The sequence below is a fragment of the Pagrus pagrus genome (genome assembly GCF_965226575.1).
Source record: "Pagrus pagrus genome assembly, chromosome: 2".
Classification (NCBI taxonomy): Eukaryota; Metazoa; Chordata; class Actinopteri; order Spariformes; family Sparidae; genus Pagrus; species Pagrus pagrus.
The window spans coordinates 6531357-6558075 of record NC_140186.1 but is presented as its reverse complement, the minus strand read 5'-3'; the positions used below and the strand labels follow the sequence as shown (position 1 = coordinate 6558075).

General features: G+C 39.9%; 3 protein-coding genes across 9 annotated transcripts; all 3 read left to right on the top strand.

The window, feature by feature from the left end:
- The first annotated feature begins 659 nt into the window (after nt 1–659).
- Nucleotides 660–5234, top strand: LOC311264335 (cell adhesion molecule 3-like). The gene is made up of 6 exons (XM_084365128.1): nt 660–678; nt 894–1053; nt 1596–1862; nt 1995–2330; nt 3263–3520; nt 3746–5234. The coding sequence occupies exons 2-6, from the start codon at nt 975–977 to the stop codon at nt 3916–3918; spliced, it is 1113 nt and encodes a 370-aa protein (XP_084221254.1). The 5' UTR covers nt 660–678; nt 894–974; the 3' UTR covers nt 3919–5234.
- A 1760-nt stretch (nt 5235–6994) lies between these two features.
- Nucleotides 6995–17881, top strand: LOC311264191 (hsp90 co-chaperone Cdc37-like). 4 transcript variants are annotated; one of them, XM_084364854.1, is made up of 10 exons: nt 6995–7298; nt 8325–8504; nt 8645–8760; nt 8854–8976; nt 9093–9236; nt 9683–11824; nt 12857–13126; nt 13258–13587; nt 15620–15874; nt 16101–17881. In XM_084364854.1, exons 6-10 carry the CDS (start codon nt 11746–11748, stop codon nt 16199–16201), a joined length of 1035 nt encoding a protein of 344 aa, XP_084220980.1. In that variant the 5' UTR covers nt 6995–7298; nt 8325–8504; nt 8645–8760; nt 8854–8976; nt 9093–9236; nt 9683–11745; the 3' UTR covers nt 16202–17881. The 4 variants fall into 4 exon arrangements, with proteins under 4 accessions (XP_084220980.1, XP_084220978.1, XP_084220979.1 ...); XM_084364852.1 differs by having other exon boundaries at nt 6995–7347; XM_084364853.1 differs by having other exon boundaries at nt 6995–7606.
- Nucleotides 17882–18288: 407 nt separating this feature from the next.
- LOC311268947 (hsp90 co-chaperone Cdc37-like) lies at nt 18289–23530 on the top strand. 4 transcript variants are annotated; one of them, XM_084372925.1, is made up of 9 exons: nt 18289–18592; nt 20011–20307; nt 20393–20498; nt 20742–20857; nt 20951–21073; nt 21185–21367; nt 22292–22354; nt 22632–22703; nt 22927–23530. In XM_084372925.1, exons 1-9 carry the CDS (start codon nt 18476–18478, stop codon nt 23059–23061), a joined length of 1212 nt encoding a protein of 403 aa, XP_084229051.1. In that variant the 5' UTR covers nt 18289–18475; the 3' UTR covers nt 23062–23530. The 4 variants fall into 4 exon arrangements, with proteins under 4 accessions (XP_084229051.1, XP_084229052.1, XP_084229054.1 ...); XM_084372927.1 differs by having other exon boundaries at nt 18551–18641; XM_084372926.1 differs by lacking the exon at nt 22292–22354.
- The last annotated feature ends 3189 nt before the right edge of the window (nt 23531–26719 follow it).

Sequence of the window (26719 nt, the reverse complement as noted above, 5' to 3'; positions counted from 1 at the left end):
TGTTTCCCCCCCTGAGCTGTTTCTCCTCTTTACTCAGCATTAAAGCGAATAAGGCATATTTCCCAAAATGTAAAACTATTCTTTTAAAATGTTAATCCTTGCATTGTTGTGTCATTTTACTCACCACTTCTTTCAGCCATCATTAATGGCTGACCTAAGCATTAGTTAAATGTGTTAACTTTTAGTCACTGTATAGTTAACCTTTATTCCACTTATGTGGCTCTGCTGCTCTTTTCCAAACACCACATGCCATTAAAATAACTTGGCTCCTGATATGGAGTCCTGACAGCATGCTGGAGTGGGGGGAGGGAGCAGAGTAGAGGTAAAAAAAAAAAAAGAAACAAGATTTAAAATATGCACCAGAGAAGAGGGAAGAGGGAACATCTGGAGTATGAAGGGAGGGATGGATAGCTTTACTACTGAGGTGAAGGTGACCTATAGATCTTCAGCCTCAGGACTTGAAAGCTGATTCATGTGCATTGCTTTTTCCCTACTAAAGGGAGGAAGTGCACTCAGGAAGGAGATAAGGGAAGTGTGCATCCGGAGAACCGAGATTCCTCCACCAAATTCCTCCACCCAAAAAATAGGCCTACCTTAGATTTAAGGCTGTGCTGAGGCTGGTACGAGCCTTTACTACCTGCATGTGAGATACCCTAAAGTTCACCGGGTGATGAAGAGGTGAGTCAGGGTCATGAGATCAGTCATCCTCCGCGGAATGTACCAGAATTTCCCCCAAACACTTCCTCTAACAGTTTCGATTTCACTTAGTGATGACATCATGACAAGCCCTCATAGTGTGGTGGCTCTGTTCACTGTTCACACAGCCTGCCTGCCTCTCCTTCACCGAAAAAACAAAGAGGGGTTTTCAGACAGATTTTTGCTTTCTATTTCAGTCATCGTCGCCGTCTAACCTCGGGCTCACACGTTTTTCATCCCCAGGCTGCTCGTTTGCTTTTCAAGACCAACTGGCAATAATGTGGATCTCTTACATATTTCTGGGTGTTTCTTTGCTGAACTCTCTTCACGACTTCCATGTGTCGACTGAGGAATGTGGTAAGATTTCCTCTTTTTCTGCTGTGGTCTGAAAGAGCGTTTTAAGGTCCGCCACTGATAGCAGTGTGTGTGGTCACTCATCTCATCGGTAGTCGTGTGCTTCATACAGAGATAACCATCTAACAGCTTTGTGGGGTTTTGTATTTGTTTAATGTTTTAAGCATTGGTATTTAATCAGATACAGTGAAAAGTGACACTTATTGCTCGATTTACATGGTTCAGATTCAAAAACTAAAGGTGCAATATGAAGTTTTAGGGAAGAGATTTTAATCAGAAGAGAAAGATCTTCCTTGACTGATTTGTTTCAGGCCTAAACAAACTAAATAAACAAACTCTTTGTTGTCATGGCTGAATAAACCGACACACTATACATTCTTTGCTTTTTAATTATTTGTTGGCCATATTTAGATTTTCTCCATTATTGTATATATATATATGGTGCTAATATAACTTTTGGTTTCTTGAATGTTACAGTTTAAGATGCTTTTGCTAATTTTACATCCAGCTGCTTAAAATCACAACCTTTAACTTCTGTGTTACAGATGAATGTGGAGATCCACCTGTGTTCACTCCATCCAGACTGGTAGTGAAGCATGGTGACCCAACCAACGCAACTTGCACTGTATGTCAGAATTGCAAGAGCAAGACCTTTAGCTTGGAAAAGAATTTGGGAGAATTTGAAAAAAATGGATATAATATTTCCTGGACGGTGGACAATATGACGGAATGGAGCTCTAATCCTATGTGCTATTATTCTGAGCCGGGTACAGGTCGCCAGTGTTGTAGCATATTAAATATAACTGTCTACAGTAAGTGAACTTGTTGCTCTTGGAGGTTTTATCATTATTTTCAGAATGACTGCTAAGGGAGTGAGAGAGATTTATATTTTTTGTGTGTCTATCTCTGTACACTTCTCTATGTCCTCTTCCCTGTCTCCACAGAGCTTCCAGACAATGTGGTCTTCAACATAAGTAACTCTAGTGGTATGGTGGAGTGGTATGAGGGTCAGAACATCACTCTGGAGTGTTTGGTCCAAAATGTTGCTCCTGTTAAAAACCTCCGTGTGACCTTCTACAGTGGACGTGGGAAGCTAGGTCAAAAAGAGTCCAGCAGCACAGGGTACACGCCAGTGTCTGAGAAGTTTGAACTGGACTACAACACCACTAAAGAAGATGATGGAGGACAGTTCTGGTGTGAAGCCGAGCTACTTCTGGGACCTGAAGGACCACAGCCCCCTCCAGTGGTGAAGTCACGAAACGTCTCTGCAACTGTCTTCTGTGAGTCTGACAGCCAAATCAACACCCCACAACACCTTTTGTTATCATTTTGACCTCTTTTGCGGAGATGGAAGAAGTGTTGTGATCTGTTACTTGAAGCCGCTCCCATCAATATTTGTGTATTAGCAAAGGATCACATGACTACTTGCCAGTGGTTTTACAGCTCACACTTTACTGCTTTGGTTCACTCTCTCAGCTCTCGTTGGCATGTTTCCAGTGATAAAGCTCTAAAAACTCATCATATACTACTTTCTTCTGTACCAAATGGCAGACAGGCAAAGCTAGCTCCTAGTTGGTAAACGTAGTGGAGCATTTAGCAGCTGACGCTTTAGATATTTACCTCAGGAATCTGTTCAGAACATAATCAGAGCAACAAGATGATGACTGGTTGATTGATTTTTATATTCGTGTCATGCACATAGAGTGCCCAACCCCCATGGGTTTACAAGACACCAAAAATACAGTTGCAACAGTTAATTACACTTCATTACAAAAGTTTTTCACATTCATCCAGCCAGAAGAAAACAGAATAAATGGAGGACATTTTAGTCCTCCATTTATTCAAATGGATATGTTAGCATACTAACACTGTCACTGTGAGCATATTTTATATATTGACATTAGCATTAGGCTCAAGCCCCACTGTGGCTAAATGAAGCCTCAGTGACTCATAAATAACATACAAGTAACTCTTAACATGTCACTTCCAGTTTGTGATCTGAAGTTTTTGAGAGGAATGTTTAGAAATACACAGTAGCAGAAGTACATCAGCCTGTTGGGGACAGTGCTGTGGCTTTAGGTACTTTCCATCCGCTGCTGTTTTACAATGTTTTGTTTATCTGCATCAATCTATAATCTGATCAGATTTCAAAATTTTTCCCATTTTGCTGTAATAACGTGCTGTATCTCTTCCTGACTCAATCAACACACAGATAAGCCTCGTTCCACGGGGGCGTCACATCCAAATCCAATTGTTGTCACAGAGGGAAACCCTGTACGACTGGATTGCTCAGCTGTGGGAAACCCCAGCCCCAGATACACTTGGACGGTCCCATCAGGTGTGCCTTCTTCCTTCAGTGGCAGCGTTCTCATTATCAACTCTACAACTACCGAGGATAAAGGGTGGTACACCTGCGTCGTCAGCAACAGCAAGGGGACTGTCACTGCGAGTTTTGACGTGGACGTTAAACGTGAGTCTTAAGTTTTGTCATGCCCAGTCTTTTACTGTTACTGGAAAGAGAGTCACGTAACCACAATATTGCTTTCAGTAGTGCTTTCTCACTTCAGTTAATAATTTATTCTAACACACAGGAAGGAAGTTCATCATGACTGTTTCAGTGTTTGATATCGGTCACATCTAAATTATTCTCTGTTCCTTTTTTCTTTACCCATACCCCTCACCCAACCTTCTGCAGGCGACTACACCATATACTACATAGTTGGGGGAGTAATAGGTGCTCTTCTGTTTCTCTCACTGGTGGGATATATAATCTACAAATGCTACAAAAAAAACCGAAAGGGACAGTACAAGCTGAAGGACGTTTTCCATTTTCGCAAACAACACTCTCTTGTGCCCACTGCATCGTGAGTCTGCTGGAAGGTGTGAAATGTGTATGAACACTTTTGAGCTGTTGCTTTGTCACAAGCTGCAGCTAAGGGTCGGCCCTGTGGTTCAGGGGTTAAGACGTCAACCATGAACCACAACATCCTTGGTTTGAGTCTGTTTTGTGCATCTCTCTCCCTCATCGCTCTACTGATGCTTTCTATTTACATGAAACAGCCAAAATACAATATGTAATAAAATAGTTAGTCACATTTCAATAAGTACAGAATGGACCAAGATTTACTTTCTTACACCTGAATACTGTTGTAAAAAATGTTTAGTTTAGCACAGCTGTATTAAGACAAACTCCGGCTGCTGTAGAAATCACTAGAAGACATTCCTGCATATCATACGGTTAAACTAAGGTTTGAGGCCATAAATTACTTTTTTTTTTTTCATTTACAAGTTTAACTGCTGGACACAAGCATGATCTGCTCTTGCCATGTTGGTGTGGTGCTGACACCTGGGGTCTTCAGGCTCTCTGAGGGTCTGGGGACCTGCCAGCTTTGCCTGGTTGGTAATCTAACGTTAAGTAGGATCAGCTCGTTGTCCGATTTTATCTCTCATTTGAGCTGAAAAAGAGAAAGAAGAACATGTGAATATGAAATAATAAACATTTCCATCCTTAGCCTCAAACTGATGCACGCCCTTGGGTTTGGTACATACATACAGGGTCTCTGTTTTTTGGTTTTCTGTTTTGTGTCGCTATTATTGTCATATCAGCATCTATCTCACTTCTTTGCATTTCTTAAACTGTCACCTCACTGGTTTCAGAACATCTTGTCGGGGGACTGAAGTTGAAAAATAGCTTGCTGGCTAACTTTGTCACAAAGCATATTTGAAACAGTGCATATCGTTTGATAATAGATATTCATGTGTATTACACTAGCACAGGGTATAAATGTTAATATATGTGAGACTGAAATGTGAAGGTAGTTTATAAATGAAGACGTCTGTATATTTAACTACTTTCTGACTTTATATTTAGAGAGGTGTTTTGTATATATTTATGTATGTGTATATAAAGCTGAGTGAACATTCTCCCACTGAACAGCTGTATGTCAAACCACTGAAAGCTTGAGCCTGAACTCATTCTAACCTACAGCTACTGATAGAGTGACGGTTATTGTGTGTATGTTTATGTGTGAACTGTAACGATGCGTAGCTGAGTTACAATGAAAAAGAGGAATTCATACAAGCAGAAACTGTATGATAATGAACTTCACACTGGGACTACAATAACAAGATATAAGCTTGACTGTCCTTTTTTATATTTTTTATTTGAATAAATATTCACTTTGAACATACATTCTGTTGTATTGTTGTAAGTATTTCCAAGTAAAGGGAACAAGGTACTTTACATTATCAGCTTGTTATTTCTGAATGATCTCAACTAAGATGCCAGTTTTCCAGTGTAAGAGTCTGACCTTGACTCACAGTATATGTGAAAGATGTGTTTGACAGTGTGACAACATGGCAAGAACAATAATCCCCAAAAGTACCATTGGATCCAGATGATGTAACTGTAGATTTCCTGTTTATGAGATTCTTTATTGCTTGATGGGAAAGTCCATCATCCATGGGTGGAGTGAGTAATTCCATCCCAGAAATGTGTAACTCCTTCTTTCTTCCCTCCCTCACCTCTCGTCTCGTACCAGGAAGAAACTAATTTTCTCATTTTCCCTCAAGGATTGCAGTGGGCACAAGATTAACTGTTATCCAGCTAATGTTCATGTAGGCTACATAGTATGTCTATCTATTTGTGGGTGGTTTTCTCATTGTAAGGAATGAATTTGCCCGACAGGTCTAAAACAATTTGATTGTTGTGAGACTGGAATTAAAGCAGCTTTCTCTCCTACCACTGTGCCGATAACAACACGTGGTTCAATGGAAAAGGAAGTGTGATCAGCAACACAAAAAGTGAGAACAATTTTTGTGCTGTCACCGCTCACTTCCAGAGGAAACACCTGTGCTTCCTCAACTTCTTACCCAGTGCCTTAATGTTAATGGTGGCACAAGTTCATGTTAACAGTCTGCAGATTTTATGACAGAAACTGGGGGGTTACTGGGAATTCAAAAGTCTTATTGCAGTGGGGCAGAAGCTTTTGCAGAACCTGGATGCCACTTTGAGAGATTTGCATTACAGCAGATGGCAAACTTGAGCACCAACATACTGTAGCTCAAAGAAGCCACAGCAGCTACAGTCAACAACAGCAAGGAAAGAGAGAGGGAGAGAAATTCCCCAGACTTCCTCACGAAACAGCTCAATTTTGAGCGTTGTTGAGATAGATAGAAACGTCATAACTTTGTGAAACGCCACAAATTCTTAATTTTGGGCCTTCTTGTAAATTTGGCATGTGTTGTACATTAATTTATTTCTTTTTTTGGGTAAAAATGTATGTGTTCATTTGCATGTAGAGTGGGAAAGTAAGATCCAATGACACATACATTTTATAGGGAGTGCCACAGCCCCCTCAGCACCCCCTACTTCCTGATAAAATGACTACAAACAAAAGAAAAGGGACAGGTTACATTTTAAACTATCTTACATTATTTTGTGCTGTTTTAAGTACTGTACATTGGCTGCGTGCATGGGTGTAGATGCTTGCTTGTGTTGTAGCCTACTGTGTGATATTATATGTTAAAAAAGGACAATAAATCAGGTTTAAATAAATTAGTGAGTTACTTGAGTAAATGTACTTAGTTACATTCATCCACTGGTTAGCCCCAAATTAAAGCATGCAGTTTAAAAAGCAGCGTTTGGGTCCTCAATTGATAAGTAATACTGAAATACTAGCAAGTCAGCTCATAAAATTGTATTTTTATTATTACTGTTGTTGTTGTTGTTGTTTTGTTTGGGCTATTTCCAAACATAAACCAACAAATAAATACACGATCATTCGCTGTTCATATTGTACTGGTACTGGTAAGTCACCCCATCTTATTTAGTAAAAAATTGCCTTGTGCAAAATAAAAATAAACACAACACGACGCGACCCGCGCTTCTTGATGACGTATATTGATTGGATTCCAGTGGTGCGCGGCGCGGCGCGGCGCAGCCGTTAGTACAGTAAGTGGATTTGTGTAAACGGCTTGTGGCAGCATCCCTCTCTTCTCTAAGAGGATTGGGAAACTATCAGTTTCTGGCTTGTTTGCTGTCGCTTTGTTGGTGTTGCAGTGTCCCAGCAGTTTGCATTTCCTGTTAGTGGCTGAAAACAAGAGGAGAGAGGGCAGAAAAGAGCAGGAAGATGAGCACCGGAGCGGGCATCGACTACAGCGGCTGGGATCACATCTATGTGTCAGACGATGAAGATGTGACCAGTCCGTACGTCGACACACCGAGCCTGTTCAGAATGAGACACCGGGTCAGCAGTGAGACTTGTAGTAGCCGTGAAGTGTGGAGTCTTAAACCTGGTTAGTTTTACTAGTAGAAGTGATTTAGAGGCAGACTGACATCCATAGGGGGGGTCGTTACAGACAGAGCGGGCCAACAGGTGTTACACAGAAATCTGTGACCCGGCAGATTCTCTGCCGCTGAAGGATCTAGTAGCTTAGACAGCTAACTTTATTTGTGTAGCGCTGTAAGTTATACAAGAAGAAGGAAATGGAAGAGACAGAGAGCACATTTTATGAAACCAGGCAGAGTTATGTGTGCAACTGACAACCTGTAAAGGCAAGTATAAGAACAAGTTGTAAGATCAGAAAATTACACCACTTTGCTGTTATGCAGCCTTTAAAACCCAGTAAAAATACCATTATGCCAAATCTAAGACATTATATAGTCCCATACCTTGACAGCGATATAATATCTTTATATTTCCCAGCCCTGACATTAGGTTAAGGACCATTCACTAGCTCCCTCCAGAACTTAAAGCCACATGTCACAATATACTTGCTTGACTTTCCTCCTGTATCTTAAGGGCAGCATTGATTGTGTGACCGTGAGATGCAGTTGAAAGTTCTGAAAAAAGCAGATAATTCGACCTTAAGTTAGGATTAATTAATCAGAATGTTTGCGGACATTTAGAAGCAATGTTCCCATTGTAGTTTGTCCATCAGACTGTACTGACAAGTTTATTTTGCCCAGTAAAATCTTCCACACAGTGATTTCCAACTTTTATGACCGTTTAAAGTTTATATCTGTCTGAACTATTGTCAACAGTCGTGTCTGTGGGTTCTGACCAAGTCAAAGTAATAATCTAATATTTGGAGGCCTGAAGAGATTTAATTCTCCAATCATTTATAAAAACCACTGGAACCAGTTTTTCTTTACATCACGCCCACATTTGTTTCCAATGTGTGTGTTCTATCCTATTCATCCTCTCCTCAATCCCAACCGTCTCTTGTCTTATATTTCTTTTTAATACATCTACTCTGGCCTGCCCTAACAGGCGCGTCTGGAGAGTATGGCCGAGTTTCAGCAGAGAGGGGAAGACATGGAGAATAACTCTGCAGAATGCAAGAGGCTATTAGAAGAAGCTCAGGGACAGCTGAAGGAGCTGGAAGAAGGGAGGAACGAGGGAGAGGAGGATGAGGAGAGAGAAGCTGAGCTGAAGAAAGTCCAGGCCGAGGTGAGAAAACTGAAGAGGGATGAAAAGTCGTTTGAGAAAATGATCGAAGAACACCGTTTTCTCTTTTTTTTGAATATATAATGGTAGTTGGCTCTCAGTTGACTGTATCATGATGCTGGATGTGCTTGTGTGTGCACCAGGTATGTTGCGGCGCTGGGACGACAGTCAGAAGTATCTGTCAGACAACCAACATCTGGTGTGCGAAGAGACGGCTAATTGCCTTGTTGTCATCTGTATTGACTTTGAGATCGATGAGGTGAGTGCTGTGAGAAGTGGATATGCATGTTCTGGGTAAAAAAACAAAACCCTGATTCTACCAAAGCTTTGTAAATCCTCTTTGTACTCATAGAAACATGCACTGATGGAGCAGGTGGCCCATCAGGCCATCGTCGTTCAGTTCATCTTGGACTTCGCCCGGACACTTGAGGTCGACCCAAGAGGCTGCTTCAGACAGTTCTTCTGAAAGATCAAGGTGTGTAGTTGGCAAAACATGCTCCTGTACCTTTATCTGTGTAGTCACCTCCCATGGGGAAAGTTACTTTTGTTGGTGTGTTTTGGGAATTTTAACTTTATTCATGGCCATGTCAGACTGCAGACAAGCCGTACCTCGACAACTGCTGTGCTCAGATCCGTATGGAGAGCGCTATGGAGGAGCTCGAGGAAGAAGAGAGGCAGAACAGACTGGGCTCCGGTGGTTTGGACCCTGTAGAGGTCTATGAATCTCTGCCGAAGGTAAATCATTCACACACACACATGCAAGCGTATTGCAGTGGGAGGTTTGCCACAATGGTCAGCAGATGGTGTAAGTAGGTAACGGGGACAAACTGATGAATGATACTTTTGTTTAATGCTGAATTTACAAGAAGACACAAACAATAACGATAATGAACAACCAGTTTGGTGACTTCTTACTCTTTGAGACCATGTTCAAGAAAAGATACGTTGACGCAGAGGGAAGGCAATTTAATGAGAGATTGGAACAAGAATACATGTTTGTGCTTAATGGAGACAAGCCAGTATGATTATACTGCGACTGTGTGATTGTCTCAGTTTACATCCCTAGAGCATTGTTTATTTTGAATATCCATGCAACTGCAGTTTTCAATCTCCTCCAATCAGAGTGATACAGATGAGCTGACTGGTTGCACTACTGTGCTGTACACTTATTGCATTTGCAGAGATCTCCTTCTCGACCTCTGGATCACTGTCATCAATAGTGGACTCTACCTCACAGTGTATCCATGTTTCTTTTGCTATCCGCAAGAAATCTGGACCCGTTACTAATGTCTTGTTGTTCAGAAACTTGTGGACTGTCAGTGCTGTCAGCAGACTCCTTTTTCCTTTAAGAAGTCATTTTTTTCCCGATGTTTGTTTTTGGCAAATTGTTGACATTCATCCAAAGAGTGACTTTGTGGACAGAATAAACAATTGATGTTGCTCCTTGTGTTACTCAGTTTGGTTTCCTAGTCTCCTTGTGTTGTAGTTTGTTGGTAGCACATTTTCAGCCTTAACAGCAGGCCAGTTGAGAACTTTATCCATGTAAGCTGCCGTGATCTTTGTTTCATTGCCAAACTGCTCTCTCTCTCAGGACTCATATGGAAACAACTTGTACAATGTCTCGTGGACGCCCTCTGGTGTATCTTTCCAGAAAATACATGCAGTCCCCTTTAGTTGCTCTTTTCTCCTCCACACAGTGTTTAAAGGCTTGCATGAAAACTCTGAATTTTAAAGGGTCACCTTCAAAAACAGGTCTATCTCTTGGTGGAAGTTGGCTTGCTCTTTGTTGTTGTATCAGCAATTCAGCCTTTTCTTTTTGCCTTTGGAGAGTTTGTAGTGTAGAATTATCACAAATTGCAGGTGTAGCATTTTCAGTCCTTTCCACTTTTGTGACAGGTACGTTTTTATTTTCCCTCGATGTTATGGACTCTCTGAGCTTTGCATCAGGAATGACAACAGTTATTTCTTTTGGCCTTTGCTTCTCAAAATAGGAATCCGTTCCATCTTGATCTGAAAAAGCTTGCAATTATGTTAGTTCTCCACCTGCAGCTTCAATCTCAGCATCAATTTCCATTTGTTTCCGTAATGATTGCTCCTTTTTTTCCACTGCGTGTTTCTTTTTCAGCGATGCTGCACGTGACAGGAGCGCGGCTCTCTTGGCTTCAGCTTGTGCACATGCAATTTCCAAAGAGGATTTGTTTGATCGACTTGATCTTGCATTGCTACAGCTTACTGTAGAGTCCAATCTCCGTCCACACCGCGTCCAGCCGACCACACTGGGTCTCTGGTTCTGTATTCTGGTCCCTAGCTTAGCTTAGCATAATCCCTCAATTCAGGGGAAACAACTAGCCAGGCTTTGTCCAACCCATAAGGTCCCCAGTTAATACACCTTGTTTAATTTACAAATACCAAAGTGTAAAAACTGAACTACAAATAACGCTGCACCCAGAAACTGGTTAGTTTAGCTTAGCATCAAGACTGCAATCGGGGGAAATTGCTAGCCTCTCTGTCCAAACCAGATCACTAATTAAACATCTTTTTTGCTTAATATATTTAGATACCATCATGTAGTCTAAAAACAAAATAGAAATGAAGCTTCAGCCATAAACCGGCCAGTCTAGCGTAGCAAATGGACTAGAATCAGGGGAAAACAGCTAGCCTCACCATTTAACACCTTTGTTTAAAATGCAAATACTGAAGTGTAAAAACTGAACTAGAAACGAAGCTGTAGCCTGCAGCCAGTTATCTTAGCCACACTAATCTACGCAGAAACATGGAAAAATGACACACTACACTTTTTTGGTTATGCTAAGCTAGCTGCTGTCTGCTAGTGGAAGCTTCATTTTTAGCAGGCATACAGATGAAAGGGAATCCTCTTTACTCAGCATTAAAGCAAATAAGGCATATTTCCCAAAATACACAAAACTATTATTTTAAAATGTCAATTCATTTATTGTTGTGTTTCCTAGATCTTAAATAGGCTAAATAAGTAAAAAAGTCTATGTAATTTTACTCACAATTTCTTTTTATTATTAATGGCTGACCTTCCCCTGAATTTCTCTGAACTCTTGAGCGCTTCCTCTAACTTGTTGCTCTGCTCACACAGCTCTGTCTTCCTCTCCTTTCTTAGAAAAACAGAGGATGTGGACTTTTACTTCCTATTTCAGTCGTCGTTGCCATCTAACCTCACTCACACGTTTTTATCCCCGGGTTGCCTGTTTGCTTTCAAGAACAACTGGCAATAATGTTGATCTCTTACATATTTCTGGGTGTTTCTTTGCTGAACTCTCTTCACAACTCCCATGTGTCGACTCAGGAATGTGGTAAGATTTCCTCTTTTTCTGCTGTGGTCTGAAAGAGCATTTAAGGTCCGCCATTAATAGCAGCGCGTGCGGTCACTCATCGGTAGTTGTGTGCTTCGTACAGAGATAACCATCTAACACAGCTTTGTGGGGTTTTGTATTTGTTTAATGTTTTTAGCATTGGTATTTAATCAGATGCAGTGAAAAGTGGCGCTTATTGCTCGATTTACATGGTTCAGGTTCAATAATTAAAGGTGCAATATGAAGTTTTAGGGAAGGGATTTTAATCAGAAGAGAAAGATCTTCATTGACTGATTTGTTTTAGGCCTAAACAAACGAGATAAACAAACTCTTTCTGTTTTAAATGGCTGAATAAACTGAATAAACAAACTGAAACGGACAACACAGATTAACTGTTTTACTTTGTTTATATGTGGCGGACCCTGCCACCTCTAGCTTCAAACCGTTCTGGGGACCTTATTTTCCTCTGCGAACAGCTTGTTTATTCAGTTATGGAAACAATACATGTTTCTGAGTTTGTATTATTTCCTCATTAATATTGTAAATATTGTTTCTTCAAAACTACACAGAGCCCCTTTCAAATATATCTCCTATTTCCAAACGCTATACATTCTTTGCTTTTTAATGATTTGTTGGCCATATATAGTTTTTCTCCGTTATTGTTTACCATGTACTGTAATTTAATAACATTGATATGTGTCATATCCTCTGTTAAAGTGTTATTAGTGTAGAAATAAACACAGTAGTTGTTATTTTCTCACGTTTTGGATGATACTTAACATTTTAAACTCTGTAAAAAATAAGTCCAGTAATTAAGGAAGAGCTATAAAGCTATTTGTTTTGCCCTTTCTTAGTGTCTGAAAAGTTTCTATGTAGGAAAAAAACATTGCATAAACAAACAAAAACACTGTTATGATAACAATGTATGGTGCTAATATAACTTTTGGTTTCTTGAATGTTACAGTTTAAGATGCTTCTGCTAATTTTACATCCAGCTGCTTAAAATCACAACCTTTAACTTCTGTGTTACAGGTGAACGCTGTGAAGATCCACCTGTGTTCACTCCATCCAAACTGGTAGTGAAGCATGGTGACCCAACCAATGCAACTTGCACTGTATGTCAGAATTGCAAGAGCAAGACCTTTAGCTTGGAAAAGAATTTGGGACGCGTCGAAAAAAATGGATTTAATATTTCCTGGACGGTGGACAATATGACGGAATGGAGCTCTGATCCTATGTGCTTTTATTCTGAGCCGGGTACAGGTCGCCAGTGTTGTAGCATACTACCTGTAACTGTCTACAGTAAGTAAACTTGTTGCTCATGGAGGTTTTATCATTATTTTCAGAATGACTGCTAAGGCAGTGAGAGAGATTTATATTCTTTGTGTGTCTATCTCTTTACACTTCTCTATGTCCCCTCCCTGTCTCCACAGAGCTTCCAGACAAATTGGGCTTAAACATTACAGGTCACTCTCGGGAGTGGTATGAGGGTCAGAACATCACTCTGAAGTGTTTGGTCCAAGATGTTGCTCCTGTTGAAAACCTCCGTGTGACCTTCTACAGTGGACGTGGGAAGCTAGGTCAAAAAGAGTCCAGCAGCACAAAGTACGAGCCAGTGTCTGAGAAGTTTGAACTGGACTTCAGCCCCACTAAAGAAGATGATGGAGTACAGTTCTGGTGTGAAGCCGAGCTACTTCTGGGACCTGAAGGACCACAGCCCCCTCCAGTGGTGAAGTCACGAAACGTCTTTGCAACTGTCTTCTGTGAGTCTGACAGCCAAATCAACACCCCACAACACCTTTTGTTATCGTTTTGACCTATTTTGCAGAGATGGAAGAAGTGTTTTGATCTGTTACTTAAAGCTGCTCTAATCAATATTTGTGTATTAGCAAAGGATCACATGACGACCTGCTAGTGAAAGTAGTGATGAACCCACAGATCATCATCCCCTGACTCCTGCAGACCTTTATATTGTTTTCATGTCATTGTGGTTTTACAGCTTACACTTTACTGCTTTGGTTCACTCGCTCAGCTCTCGTTGGCATGTTTCCAGTGATAAAGCTCTAAAAACTCATCATATACTACTTTCTTCTGTACCAAATGGCAGACAGGCAAAGCTAGCTCCTAGTTGGTAAACGTAGTGGAGCATTTAGCAGCTGAAGCTTTAGATATTTACCTCAGGAATCTGTTCAGAACAAAGAGCAAAAAGATGATGACTTGTTGATTGATTTTTATATTCGTGTCCTGCACATAGAGTGCCCAACCCCCAAGACACCAAAAATACAGTTGCAAATATTCTCAGTTCCTTTTTTCTTTACCCATACCCCTCACCCAACCTTCTGCAGGCGACTACACAAAGTTCATTACACAATTACAAATTAATTGCAGCCCGGTCTTAAACAGAACATTTTGACAAAGACAATCTGCTACAAAAAAGGTCCCTTCCTGAAGCACAGCTCAAGATTTTCATGATCATCCAGCCAGAAGAAATCAGCACAAATGAAGGGCATTTTAGTAAAAAGTCAAAAGAAGAGTTAAATGGATTTATTAGGTTTTTTTTTTTAAATCTGAGTGAATGTTAATGTTTCTCCACGTCTGTTGGATGTGTAGATAGGCAATTTTACGTTAACACATTTGCCATATCTACTTGCAGGGTGATAATGTGTCAGTTTTTTGTTTATACCTTGTTCCTGCTGCTCCCAAGTAGCCAACAAGTATTGCAGGTTTAAATGTAGCAATATTAAACTGTAAAATATACTCCATTACAAGTCAAAGTTTTTCTTTAAGAGTGTTAAATTACCCTTGTAATGTATAAGGATAACAATGATTATAACTACTTCGATTTATATTTTCATTGCTATGTTTGCTGTCAGTTGCTGCTACTGTTAGCTGCTGATAGTTAAGTAGATAATAATGCATTATTTTGGGGAGCCTCTCAAGAACCTCACAACGAGACATGACATGGCCTTGCTGATTTATTTGTGAATAGTACATTGTAATAACTTTGGTGAGCGTTAACAAAGTTTCTCATAGCGCCGTCATGAGATCAAAATTTAAAGATCCCCTCCAGACATGTTCTAATATGTATATAAAACACTGCACTTTAACTAATAATGTTTTTGGGGTAATTTTTCCACAGAAAATGTTCTATTACCTTGTTAAAAGGCTCAAAATTCCACCTAATCCTAATTAATTAAAAAAACAAAACGATTATGATTCTGCAAATGTGTCAGTACAAAAGTTTAACTACTTCACAGGGGTGCCTCAGTGAAAAATGCATTTATAGTGTATTTTCACGGGAGGCTTCAAGTTTCCATATCACATTTGTGTAATCTGAATATTGAACCAGAGTTGGCTTACAAACCATTTGTGATGTCACAAATCACGCCAGTAAGATCAAATTTTAAGTGAAAACAGAAAAAGAAATGAGAAAACAGCTGTTCAGTGCTAATTAGCAAATGTTAGCATACTAGTATATTGACATTAGCATTAGCCTCAAGCCCCACTGTGGCTAAATGAAGCCTCAGTGACTCATAAATAACATACTAGTAACTCTTAACATGTCACTACCAGTTTGTGATCTGAAGTTTTTGAGAGGAATGTTTAGAAATATACAGTAGCAGAAGTACATCAGCCTGTTGGGGACAGTGCTGTGGCTTTAGGTACTTTCCATCCACTGCTGTTTTACAATGTTTTGTTTATCTGCATCAATCTATAATCTGATCAGATTTCAACATTTTTCCCATTTTGCTGTAACAACGTGCTGTATCTCTTCCTCACTCAATCAACACACAGATAAGCCTCGTTCCACGGGGGCGTCACATCCAAATCCAATTGTTGTCACAGAGGGAAACCCTGTACGACTGAATTGCTCAGCTGTGGGAAACCCCAGCCCCAGATACACTTGGACGGTCCCATCAGGTGTGTCCTCCACCAATAGCAGCGTTCTCATTATCAACTCTACAACTACCAAGGATAAAGGGCAGTACACCTGCGTTGTCAGCAACAGTGAGGGGAATGTCACTGCGAGTTTTGACGTGGACGTTAAATGTGAGTCTTAAGTTTTGTCATGCCCAAGTCTTTTACTGTTACTTGAAAGAGAGTCACGTAACCACAATATTGCTTTCACTAGTGCTTTCTCACTTCAGTTAATAATTTATTCTAACACACAGGAAGGAAGTTCATCATGACTGTTTCAGTGTTTGATATCGGTCACATCTAAAATATTCTCTGTTCCTTTTTTCTTTACCCATACCCCTCACCCAACCTTCTGCAGGTGACTACACCAAGTACTACATAGTTGGGGGAGTAATAGTTTCTTTTCTGTTACTCCCACCGGTGGGATATATAATCTTCACATACTACAAAAAAAAATGAATGGGACAATACAACCTGAAGGACGTTCTCCATTTTCACAAACAACACTCTCCTGTGCCCACTGCATCGTGAGTCTGCTGGAAGGTGTGAAATGTGTATGAACACTTTTGAGCTGTTGCTTTGTCACAAGCTGCAGCTAAGGGTCGGCCCTGTGGTTCAGGGGTTAAGACGTCAACCATGAACCACAACATCCTTGGTTTGAGTCTGTTTTGTGCATCTCTCTCCCTCATCGCTCAACTGATGCTTTCTATTTACATGAAACAGCCAAAATACAATATGTAATAAAATAGTTAGTCACATTCCAATAATTACTGAATGGACCAAGATTTACTCTCTAACACCTAAATACTGTTGTAAAAAATGTTTAGTTTAGCACAGCTGTATTAAGACAAACTCCGGCTGCTGTAGAAATCACCAGAAGTCTCTGTATCAAAAGTTTAAGCAATTTTATCTCATTTGAGCTGAAAGAGAAACAAGACTTTGTGAATATAAAATAATCAACATTTCCATCCTTATTCTCAAACTGATGCATGACCTTGGGTGTGGTACATACAAACAGGGTCTCTGTTTTTTGGTGATATTATTGTCATATCATCTAGCATCTATCTCACTTCCCCTCCTTGCATTTCTTAAACTGTCTTCTCACTGGTTTCAGAACATGCAGACTGCAGTTGAAACAGCTTGCTGGCTAACTGTCATTTTAAAGCTGCAGAATATTTTTTTCTTTAAATAAATGAGAAATACACACAAATATAAATATAACATTCATATCTCTCTATTTCAAATATGCTGTATACCGGTTCCAGCTTCAGGATGATGATGACCGACAACATTTTAAGTTCTATTAGTATATTTGATGAGACCAGGCTTCTGTGTATATGCTTATGTGTGAAATGTAATGATGCGTAGCTGAGTTATAATGAAAAAGAGGAATTCATACAAGCAAAACCTGTATAATGAACTTCACACTGGGACTACAATAACAAGATAAAAGCTTTGTGTTTTTTATTTTTATTTGAATAAATATTAACTTTAAACATACAGTAAAGTGCATCCCAGTCTCCTCCATTCATATTCTGTTGTATTTAAAAGTATTTACAAGTAAAGGGAACAAGGTACTTTACATTATCAGCTTGTTATTTCTCAATGATCCCAACTAAAATGCCAGTTTTCTAATTTTTTTTTTTACATTAATTCATTTGTCTTTTTTTGTATGAATTGTGTTTATCTGCATATAGAGTGGGAAAGTTTTTTTTATCAATTGATGGTGTTAATAATGCCAATTTTTAGGGGGTGCCTTGTACAGGAAGCTGCCGGCCCCCCCCCCCCACACACACACACTTCCTGTAAAAAACACCTATTTCCCTCCAAAGAGAGAAGTATGAAATAGCAGAAAATGTAATACTAAAGTATTTTGTAACTTCACATTGCATATGCCTTACATGCTCTCGGCATATGAAAAATGATGGACAACTGCAAACAAACAGTTACCGAGAAGGGGCAGTGGAAATTGAAAACAATGAAATACTATTGTTTGTTTTTTTTAATACTATCTTACATTACTTTGTGCTCTTTTAAGTACTGTACATATGTGTGTGCATGTATGGGTGTGGGTGCTTGCTTGTGTTGTGCTGTGTGATTTTGTTTGTTTAAAAAAGACAATAAATGAGGTTTAAATAACTTGTAAGTAAGTTACTTGAGTAAATGCACTTAGTTACATTCATCCACTGGTAAGCCACAAATTTAAGCATGCAGTTTAAGCATGCAGTTTAAATAAGTTTTTCAAGCAGCCTATCCATCTGGGTCCTCAAATGATAAGTAATACTGAAATACTAACAAGTCAGTTCATAAAATTGTATTTTTATTATTACTGTTGTTGTTGTTGTTGTTGTGTTGTTTGGGCTATTTCCAAACATAAACCAACAAATAAATACACGATCATTCGCTGTTCATATTGTACTGGTACTGGTAAGTCACCCCATTTTGTTTAGTAAAAATTGCCTTGTGCAAAATAAAAATAAACACAAACATAACGCGACCCGCGCTTCTTGATGACGTATATTGATTGGATTCCAGCGGCGCGCGGCGCAGCCGTTAGTAAGTGGATTTGTGTAAACGGCTTGTGGCAGCATCCCTCTCTTCTCTAAGAGGATTGGGAAACTATCAGTTTCTGGCTTGTTTGCTGTCGCTTTGTTGGTGTTGCAGTGGCCCAGCAGTTTGCATTTCCTGTTACTGGCTGAAAACAAGAGGAGAGAGGGCAGAAAGAGCAGGAAGATGAGCACCGGAGCGGGCATCGACTACAGCGGCTGGGATCACATCTATGTGTCAGACGATGAAGATGTGACCAGTCCGTACGTCGACACACCGAGCCTGTTCAGAATGAGACACCGGGTCAGCAGTGAGACTTGTAGTAGCCGTGAAGTGTGGAGTCTTAAACCTGGTTAGTTTTACTAGTAGAAGTGATTTAGAGGCAGACTGACATCCATAGGGGGGGTCGTTACAGACAGAGCGGGCCAACAGGTGTTACACAGAAATCTGTGACCCGGCAGATTCTCTGCCGCTGAAGTGATGTACTTTTCTGAGCTTACAACTTTACCCACTTAGCCATTATATCCAAATTTTTTAAAATATTTATCAACGATCTCACTGTGTAAATGTTACACAGAGAGTTACATATCATGTTATTTTGTCCAATTTCATTTCCCAGGTCAAGAGTGGACCTTTACCCTCGACCTCACATTACTTCTTGCACTGCTTTTCCTTGTTGCTTGTCATATATCTGTCCCCATCTAGCTACAACCAACTGACAAACTTTCAGTCTTCTTCTAGTGTTTTATTTGGACTTCATCTGATTTTAAACCTTTACAGGTTGTCAGTTGCACACATAACTGCGTGGTTTCATAAAATGTGCTCTCTGTCTCTTCCATTTCCTTCTTCTTGTATAACTTACAGCGCTACACAAATAAAGTTAGCTTGCTAGTCTAAGCTACTAGATCCTTTACTGTAATGCAGCCTTTAAAACCAGGAAAAACACCATTTATGCCTTATCACTATATAATGAAATACCAATCCCAATTCTAAGATATATATAGGCCCATACTTGACAACAATATAATATCTTTATATTACCCAGCCCTGATAATAAAGGTTTTTTTTATCCACGTTAAAATTCACACAGCCCTTTAAATGTTACCACAGATCAGTGATTCCCAACCTTTATGACCGTTTAAAGTTTATATCCGTCTGAACTATTGTCAACAGTCGTGTCTGTGGGTTCTGACCAAGTCAATGTAATAATCTAATATTTGGAGGCCTGAAGAGATTTAATTCTCCAGTCATTTACAAGATACAAACCACTGACTTCATCAGCTAAACATCAAATCATGAGGCGTAAAATCACTTGAAACTGGAATGATTGCTAGCTGAATTGGTCAAACTCAGTCTGTATGGCTCTGGTTCTGTGTGAGTAATGAGCTTAGCTCGTGCCTAGCTGTCACATGACTAGTTAAGTGAAAGGTCTAGAGTGACTTGTAGTCTCCAGCAGTCCCTGTCTACCCTTGTTTTCATTTCAGTCTTTCTTAAATCTGATATCTGTAGAGAATCAAAGCTTGTTGAGATGTGGGAAAGTTGAAAGAATGTCACTTGTTGGTGTCTTTGAAATGTCGTGCACTATATCATGAGGTTCAGTACCATTGCTCATTTTAGCTGGTGAATGTATAAATGTATGTGTTCTTCCTTTAAGATAACCATTCATGCCCTTAATGTATTCATATTTTTTTTAATCCGTCCTCTCTGGCCTGCCCTAACAGGCGCGTCTGGAGTGTATGGCCGAGTTTCAGCAGAGAGGGGAAGACATGGAGAATAACTCTGCAGAATGCAAGAGGCTGTTAGAAGAAGCTCAGGGACGGCTGAAGGAGCTGGAAGAAGGGAGGAACGAGGAAGAGGAGGATGAGGAGAGAGAAGCTGAGCTGAAGAAAGTCCAGGCCGAGGTGAGAAAACTGAAGAGGGATGAAAAGTCGTTTGAGAAAATGCTGGAAGAACACCGGCGAGAAGAAAAGAAGCTGCCCTGGAATGTTGACACCATCAGCCAAGAAGGTTTCAACAAGGTAAGGCATGGCATCAAACATACAAGATGTAAAAGATGGAGAGTGACTTGTCAGCATCCTGCTTTATCTTAAAATTGTTTTCTAGAGTGTACTCAACCTCAAGCCTGTCCCAAAGGAGGAAACGGTGCAGGAAAAGGTGGAGAAGCATAAGACCTTTGCGGAGAAGTACATAAAGGAAATCAAACACTTTGGTATGCTTTAGTCTGGCTGTGACTGATGTTTCTTGTCTTGCTGTCCAGCTCCCTCATATTGTCCCTTTCTTTCAAATGTACTTGTACTGTATATCTGACAATGCTCAACCTTACAGACACTCAATATTCAGAGTAAACTTCTTTATTTTAAGTGTAGTCAATGTCCAAAGATTCAAAAGGACACCAAATATTGGCTCTCAATTGAATGTATCATGATGCTGGATGTGCTTGCGTGTGCACCAGGTATGTTGCGGCGCTGGGACGACAGTCAGAAGTACCTTTCAGACAACCCACATCTGGTGTGCGAAGAGACGGCTAATTGCCTTGTTGTCATCTGTATTGACTTTGAGATAGATGAGGTGAGTGCTGTGAGAAGTGGATATGGATGTTCTGGGTAAAAAAACAAAACCCTGATTCTACCAAAGCTTTGTAAATCCTCTTTGTACTCATAGAAACATGCACTGATGGAGCAGGTGGCCCATCAGGCCATCGTCGTTCAGTTCATCTTGGATTTTGCCCGGGCACTTGAGGTCGACCCAAGAGGCTGCTTCAGACAGTTCTTCTCAAAGATCAAGGTGTGTAGTTGGCAAAACATGCTCTCCTGTACCTTTATCTGTGTAGTCACCTGCTGTGGGGAATGTTACTTTTGTTGGTGGGAATTTTAACTTTATTCATGGCCATGTCAGACTGCAGACAAGCCGTACCTCGACGCGTTCGACCATGAGCTGGATTTGCTGAAAGAGCGGGTCCGCAGCTGTGCTCAGATCCGTATGGAGAGCGCTATGGAGGAGCTCGAGGAAGAAGAGAGGCAGAACAGACTGGGCCCCGGTGGTTTGGACCCTGTAGAGGTCTATGAATCTCTGCCAAAGGTAAATCATTCACACACAAATGCAAGCCTATTGCAGCGGGAGGTTTGCCACAATGGTCAGCAGATGTTGTTTGTTGAAATTGAATTATTGAAAAGTAGGTAACCGGGACAAACTGATGTTCAACAAACTGGAGGTGAACAAGAGTAATTGTCAAACAGTAGTTCTGAAAGTGGAAAAAAACAACATGCTTTTGTTTAATGCTGAATTTAGAAGAAGATACAAACAATAACGATAATGAACGACCAGTTTGGTGACTTCTTACTCTTTGAGACCATGTTCAAGAAAAGATACGTTGACGCAGAGGAAAGGAAATAGAAAAGAATACATGTTTGTGCTTAATGGAGACAAGCCAGTATGATTACACTGCAACTAAAAAGTGTGATTGTCTCAGTTTACATACCTCGAGGCTGTGAGAGCAAACAGCCGGCCTGTACAGTGAATCCCATTTCATCCAGTTTGCACGCCACATCAATGGCTACCTGGTTTTGCTGTACTGGCTGAAGCTGCAAGCCAGAGCCATCAATACAGCAGATCAACCTATACAAGCTAGCATTATCCATCTGATTACAAGTTATTGTGTTGTCCATGTCTTGTTTAATCGCTTGTGTACTGTAAAAGTATGTTTTTTTATAATAAGCAGGAGAATGAAGGAATTGAGATTCTTGCCAATCTTTGTACTTACCCACTATTGTTTTCCTGATTTGCTTTCGTTTTCTTTCTGTTCCTGTTTGAAAAAATGTTTGTCTCCATCTGGAGTTCACATCCTGTTAGTGGCTCCTGACATGAGCCATTTAAAAAGATCTTCTACAGTCATGTCTCGTACATGACATTTTTTCACAGGTTTCAAAATCGTTGTTCGTAGATTTTGATGTCAGTGTTTGCGCAGTCTATTGATATGAACCGTGTTGCCATTTGGATAATCAGAGAAGTCAGTACACAGCTCAGCAGAATGGACTCCACCAGTCAGGCATGAGCTTTCTGTGCAAGGTAAATGGCATTATCTACTTTCCTTGAGCTTTCACATAAGCTTGAATACAGTTGTTGGGAAATTCAATTGAATAAAAAAGTTAAAAATGTGTAATGAAAATTGTTAAATTATCGACCCAGGTGTCCACGGCGCATGTTAAAGTATTTGTATGTTGACATTTTAGACATGACCACGAAAGCTTTTTTCCCTCCACTCAGATTCAGTGCTGACAAACCAGAAGCAGTACTCCGTTCACTAGTTTCACTGCATCTCAATTTGACAATTTTTGTTTCACAGGAAATGCAGAGGAGCTTTGATGAGAAGAATATTCAGATGCTGCATGAAGCTATCGACAAACTGGACCTTGAGGTTTGTAACTGAGCCTAAAATAGTCATTTCTAGTCATTAAAAGTAACCTAACAAGGACCAGGTGTTGTACTGGCTCAAAGTGAGTCGAAGGCAACATGCACACCACTTGTTTTTCAGATGAAAAAAATGTGTAAGAGTAATAATTGATTCATTGGTATTGTCACAAAATACCACCCAATTGTATTTGTTTGTCCATTCAGCCATTCTGTTTTTCTTTCCACAGGAGGGAAAGTACCACCTAAGGAGGTGTATTGACTCTGGACTGTGGGTCCCTGAATCAGGAGAGGCTGATGATGAAAAGGAAGAAGAGGACGAAGAGGAAGAAGAGGACGAAGAAGAAGATAAAGGAAAAAATTAATAACAGAAGGAAGTATCTAAATTAATGGCAAAAATCACTGGGATCTGATAAGAAGTCTAAAAGAATGGGTTCAGATACCTAGGGATAATTATAACTTCTGAAACTTCACAATTGTTTAAGGCTAATTATGGAAAACTGATGGGCGAGATAAGAAATTAACTTAGTAGGTAGGAAGTCCCCCCCTCTTCCCTAATAGGGCGAGTGGAAACAATAGGAATGAACATATTGCCAAGGCTGCTTTTCCTGTTCCAATCAACCCACCTCTACATGTAAAACAGCTTGAGTTGTTTGTTTTTTTTCTTTACTGTGTATTTTCCCCTGAGAAGGAACTAAAAACGAAAAAGACATTGAAAAATGCTAAAATCTGTAGACTTACAGGACATACAGGTGTGAACTGTCTGTGAACATTGTGACTGCATTGTATGATTACATTTAACTTGATGATAGAAAATAAAAAAGTTAAAAACTGGGATAATGTTTGGTGGCATCAGTTGAACAGATACATCTGTTGTGTTCTTTGCCTCCATTTTGACCCTAAGTTTTAGTTACATGAGAGTGAATAGTGAAGTCCAACAGTGTGCAAACAATGGGCCTCATGCAAGAAGCGACATACTAACACATTTTCTCTTATTTTTCTTAGTACTCATTGATTTCTGGGATTCACCAATGTTTTCTTTTTTTTGCTCTTTGGTAAAAGAAAATTGTAAGAGTGGTTGAGAGCACTCTTACCAAGAAAGGACTGTTTACACAGTCCACAATTTGTTTGTCCACGGAAACATGTTTTGAATTATACCTACTAATTACCTACTGCTACTAGATGCTTTGGCAAACCAGGCCCTTACTCAGAGAACGCCTTTTTAGAGATCGCACAGATCTGTTTGATGAGACGGATGAATGGCTGCTGAGTCGTTTCAGATTGCCACGAGCACCGCTTATGAATTTGTGAATTTAAGAATACCTCGAGTTCAGTGCTGCTGATGTTCTCCTTCTTCTTAATAAACTTTTTTGGCTGGCATCTCCAATCGCTGTGCCAGTGTCGGCTATTTGCACATGGCACAACACCTGCCCTTATATGATGTTTAGTGGGCATTACCTATGCTAATTACAATCAACCACACGCCTCCAATTTACGATCATTCAACACTGAGCACACCTTGGTTAGAGCAGATACGGATAGGAAGGACGTTTGGTGCATCTGGAGTTGACTTCGTATTTTTTCTCTTGACAAAAAAGTAATAGAAAATACAAGAGAAATGAGGCCCAATGACTCATACATGAGACATAATATACATATTTAATGTACTAAACCATCATGTGATGTTAAAAAATCACATGATGACATGATTTTTTTATTATGTCTTTCACACACCATCACATGTGCCACTGACATCACCAGATGATCTGATTCTCATCAACACGGGACGAGAATGATTCTGAGATATTAGCCTAAAGCTCAGACACATCTAAAAGAAAATCATCCAATTGTCATATGTTTTTATTTAAAAGAAAAGATTTGCATGCCATCACACGAATGTACCCTGTCAATATCGTCAGTCAACAGCGCCACCTCAAGTCTGTTTGATGACACAGCACATAAAATACATCAGAAGCCTGTATAGTGAACACTAAACCATCTAGTTCCCTCGCTTGTCATTTTTTTTTTTTTGATTGTGAGAATGTTTCTCGTTGCTGTTTTGAGGGTTTAACAGTAGCATGGTAGGAACTACAGTGAGTCTGACGAACCGGCGGGGCAAATATATCAGCCGATATTTGCTCACCGCAGGTATGTACAGACGGGTGACAAATTAAATCAAAAACCTGACTAAATGAGGGCAGGGTCACTGCAAATCACTACAAAATGTCTTCCTTTATCCTATGCTGAAACATTTCTACCCCGAGTGGTCTCTTCCCTGATGACAATGCCACCATCCACAGGGCACGAGGGGCCACTGGGTTTGATGAGTATGAAAATTATCTGAATCATGTGCTATGGCCTTCACAGTCACCAGATCTTCACCTAATTAAATACATGTGGGAGATTTTGGGGCCAACATGTCAGACAGTGCACTCCATCAGCATCATTAACACACTAAGTGAGGGAAAATCCTCTGGAAGACCAGTGTTCATCCCTCCAGTAGAGTCTCGAGGGCTTGTAGAATCAATGCCAAGGTGCACTGAGGCTGTTCTGGCAGCATGTGATGGCCCAATACCTTACTGAGAGAGTTTTGGATGGATTTTCCTTTAAATGTTTCAGCCGTCTGTACCTCTCAACGTGTACATCAGCCAATAGGTACAATATCAAAAAACTTTATTAAATACAATATAGTAACAAGAAATTGCAGTACAGAAATGCCAAAGACAAGTTCGAGATCATTTAGAAACTTAAAAATCTTTAAGCTGATGCATCTTTTCAGGTTTTTGTACTTCTTAAATAGCAAAATTGATAATTACCTAAAAAAAAAAAATCCAGGATTTGGACTCCAGGCATCTCAGAGTTAAACCCGTCAAGAGTTAAACTGGATGTATCTGTGGGGACAAAGCTCAGCCTAGCTTGTGTATAATGTGATCAGGGTTTGCAGCGAATGAATGTTTTCATCGTAAATTAATCTGCTGATTATTTTCATGATTCATTATTTAAGTTGGAAGGTCAGTAATATAGAAAAGCAGCAAGTTTTCTGAAAAGCGTAAACTGGAGAACTTTTTGACATTTTCGCATGAAAAATGACAAAAATAATTAACCGTATATCTTGTGTTGAATCACTAATCAATTATGATTAATTTCATCTCCGGGGCTCCACTGTCCACACTCTTAAGATGGACTCATGCTCTGTTGAAAATAGCCAAGCTTGGAAAAAAGTAGTGTCGTCGTATTGAATATTTTTAGTGTGAACTTTAAGTAGCAATACGTTTTATTTTGCATTCACCTTTAAAGCAGTGAGACTCTGTTTCTAAGTTGTGTTGTAGCACACTGACAGTAAATCAGGTTTGATTTGTTTATGTTTCGTTTGTTAACTTTTTCACCAGTTGCTGTTGAAAAAGTTGCTGTCCCATTGTGCTGATATGAATCCTGACTCATTTTTGCCATTCTTCTCCCTCTCCACATCTCTCTCTCACTTGCATAATTAATTGCTGGGTCATTCTCTCCCCCCTCCTCTCTCTCTCTCTCTCTCTCTCTCTCTCTCTCCCTCTCTCTCCTTCATAATTAATTGGTGGGTTTGATTTAGTGGTCTGTGCAGGATTTTTGAGGCAAAGCTTCTTTGTGCAGTCACTTTTGTAAATAGAAAACAATCAGCGTAGGCTGGGGGCATAAATCAAATCTAGATAATGCCTATAAAAGCTGATGGGAGAGTAACAGAATAGCGTCACAGCTTCATGCAGAACTGCTGTGTTTATTCGTCTGTCCGTATCGATGCAGTCGTGTCCTCTCTCGACGTGTGAATGTTTAACTGTAGAGCGGCAATGTTTAATCGATTAGTTGTCAACCAATTTGATGATTGATTGATTAATCAATCCAAAATCCTCTGATTGCATTCTTAAATGTGATTATTTTCTAAATAGCTGTGGGTTGAGGCTAAAACAAGACATCTGAGGACGTCATCTTGATCATTGAGAAACATCGATTGACCCTTTATATATAGCAACTAATCGATTAATCGAG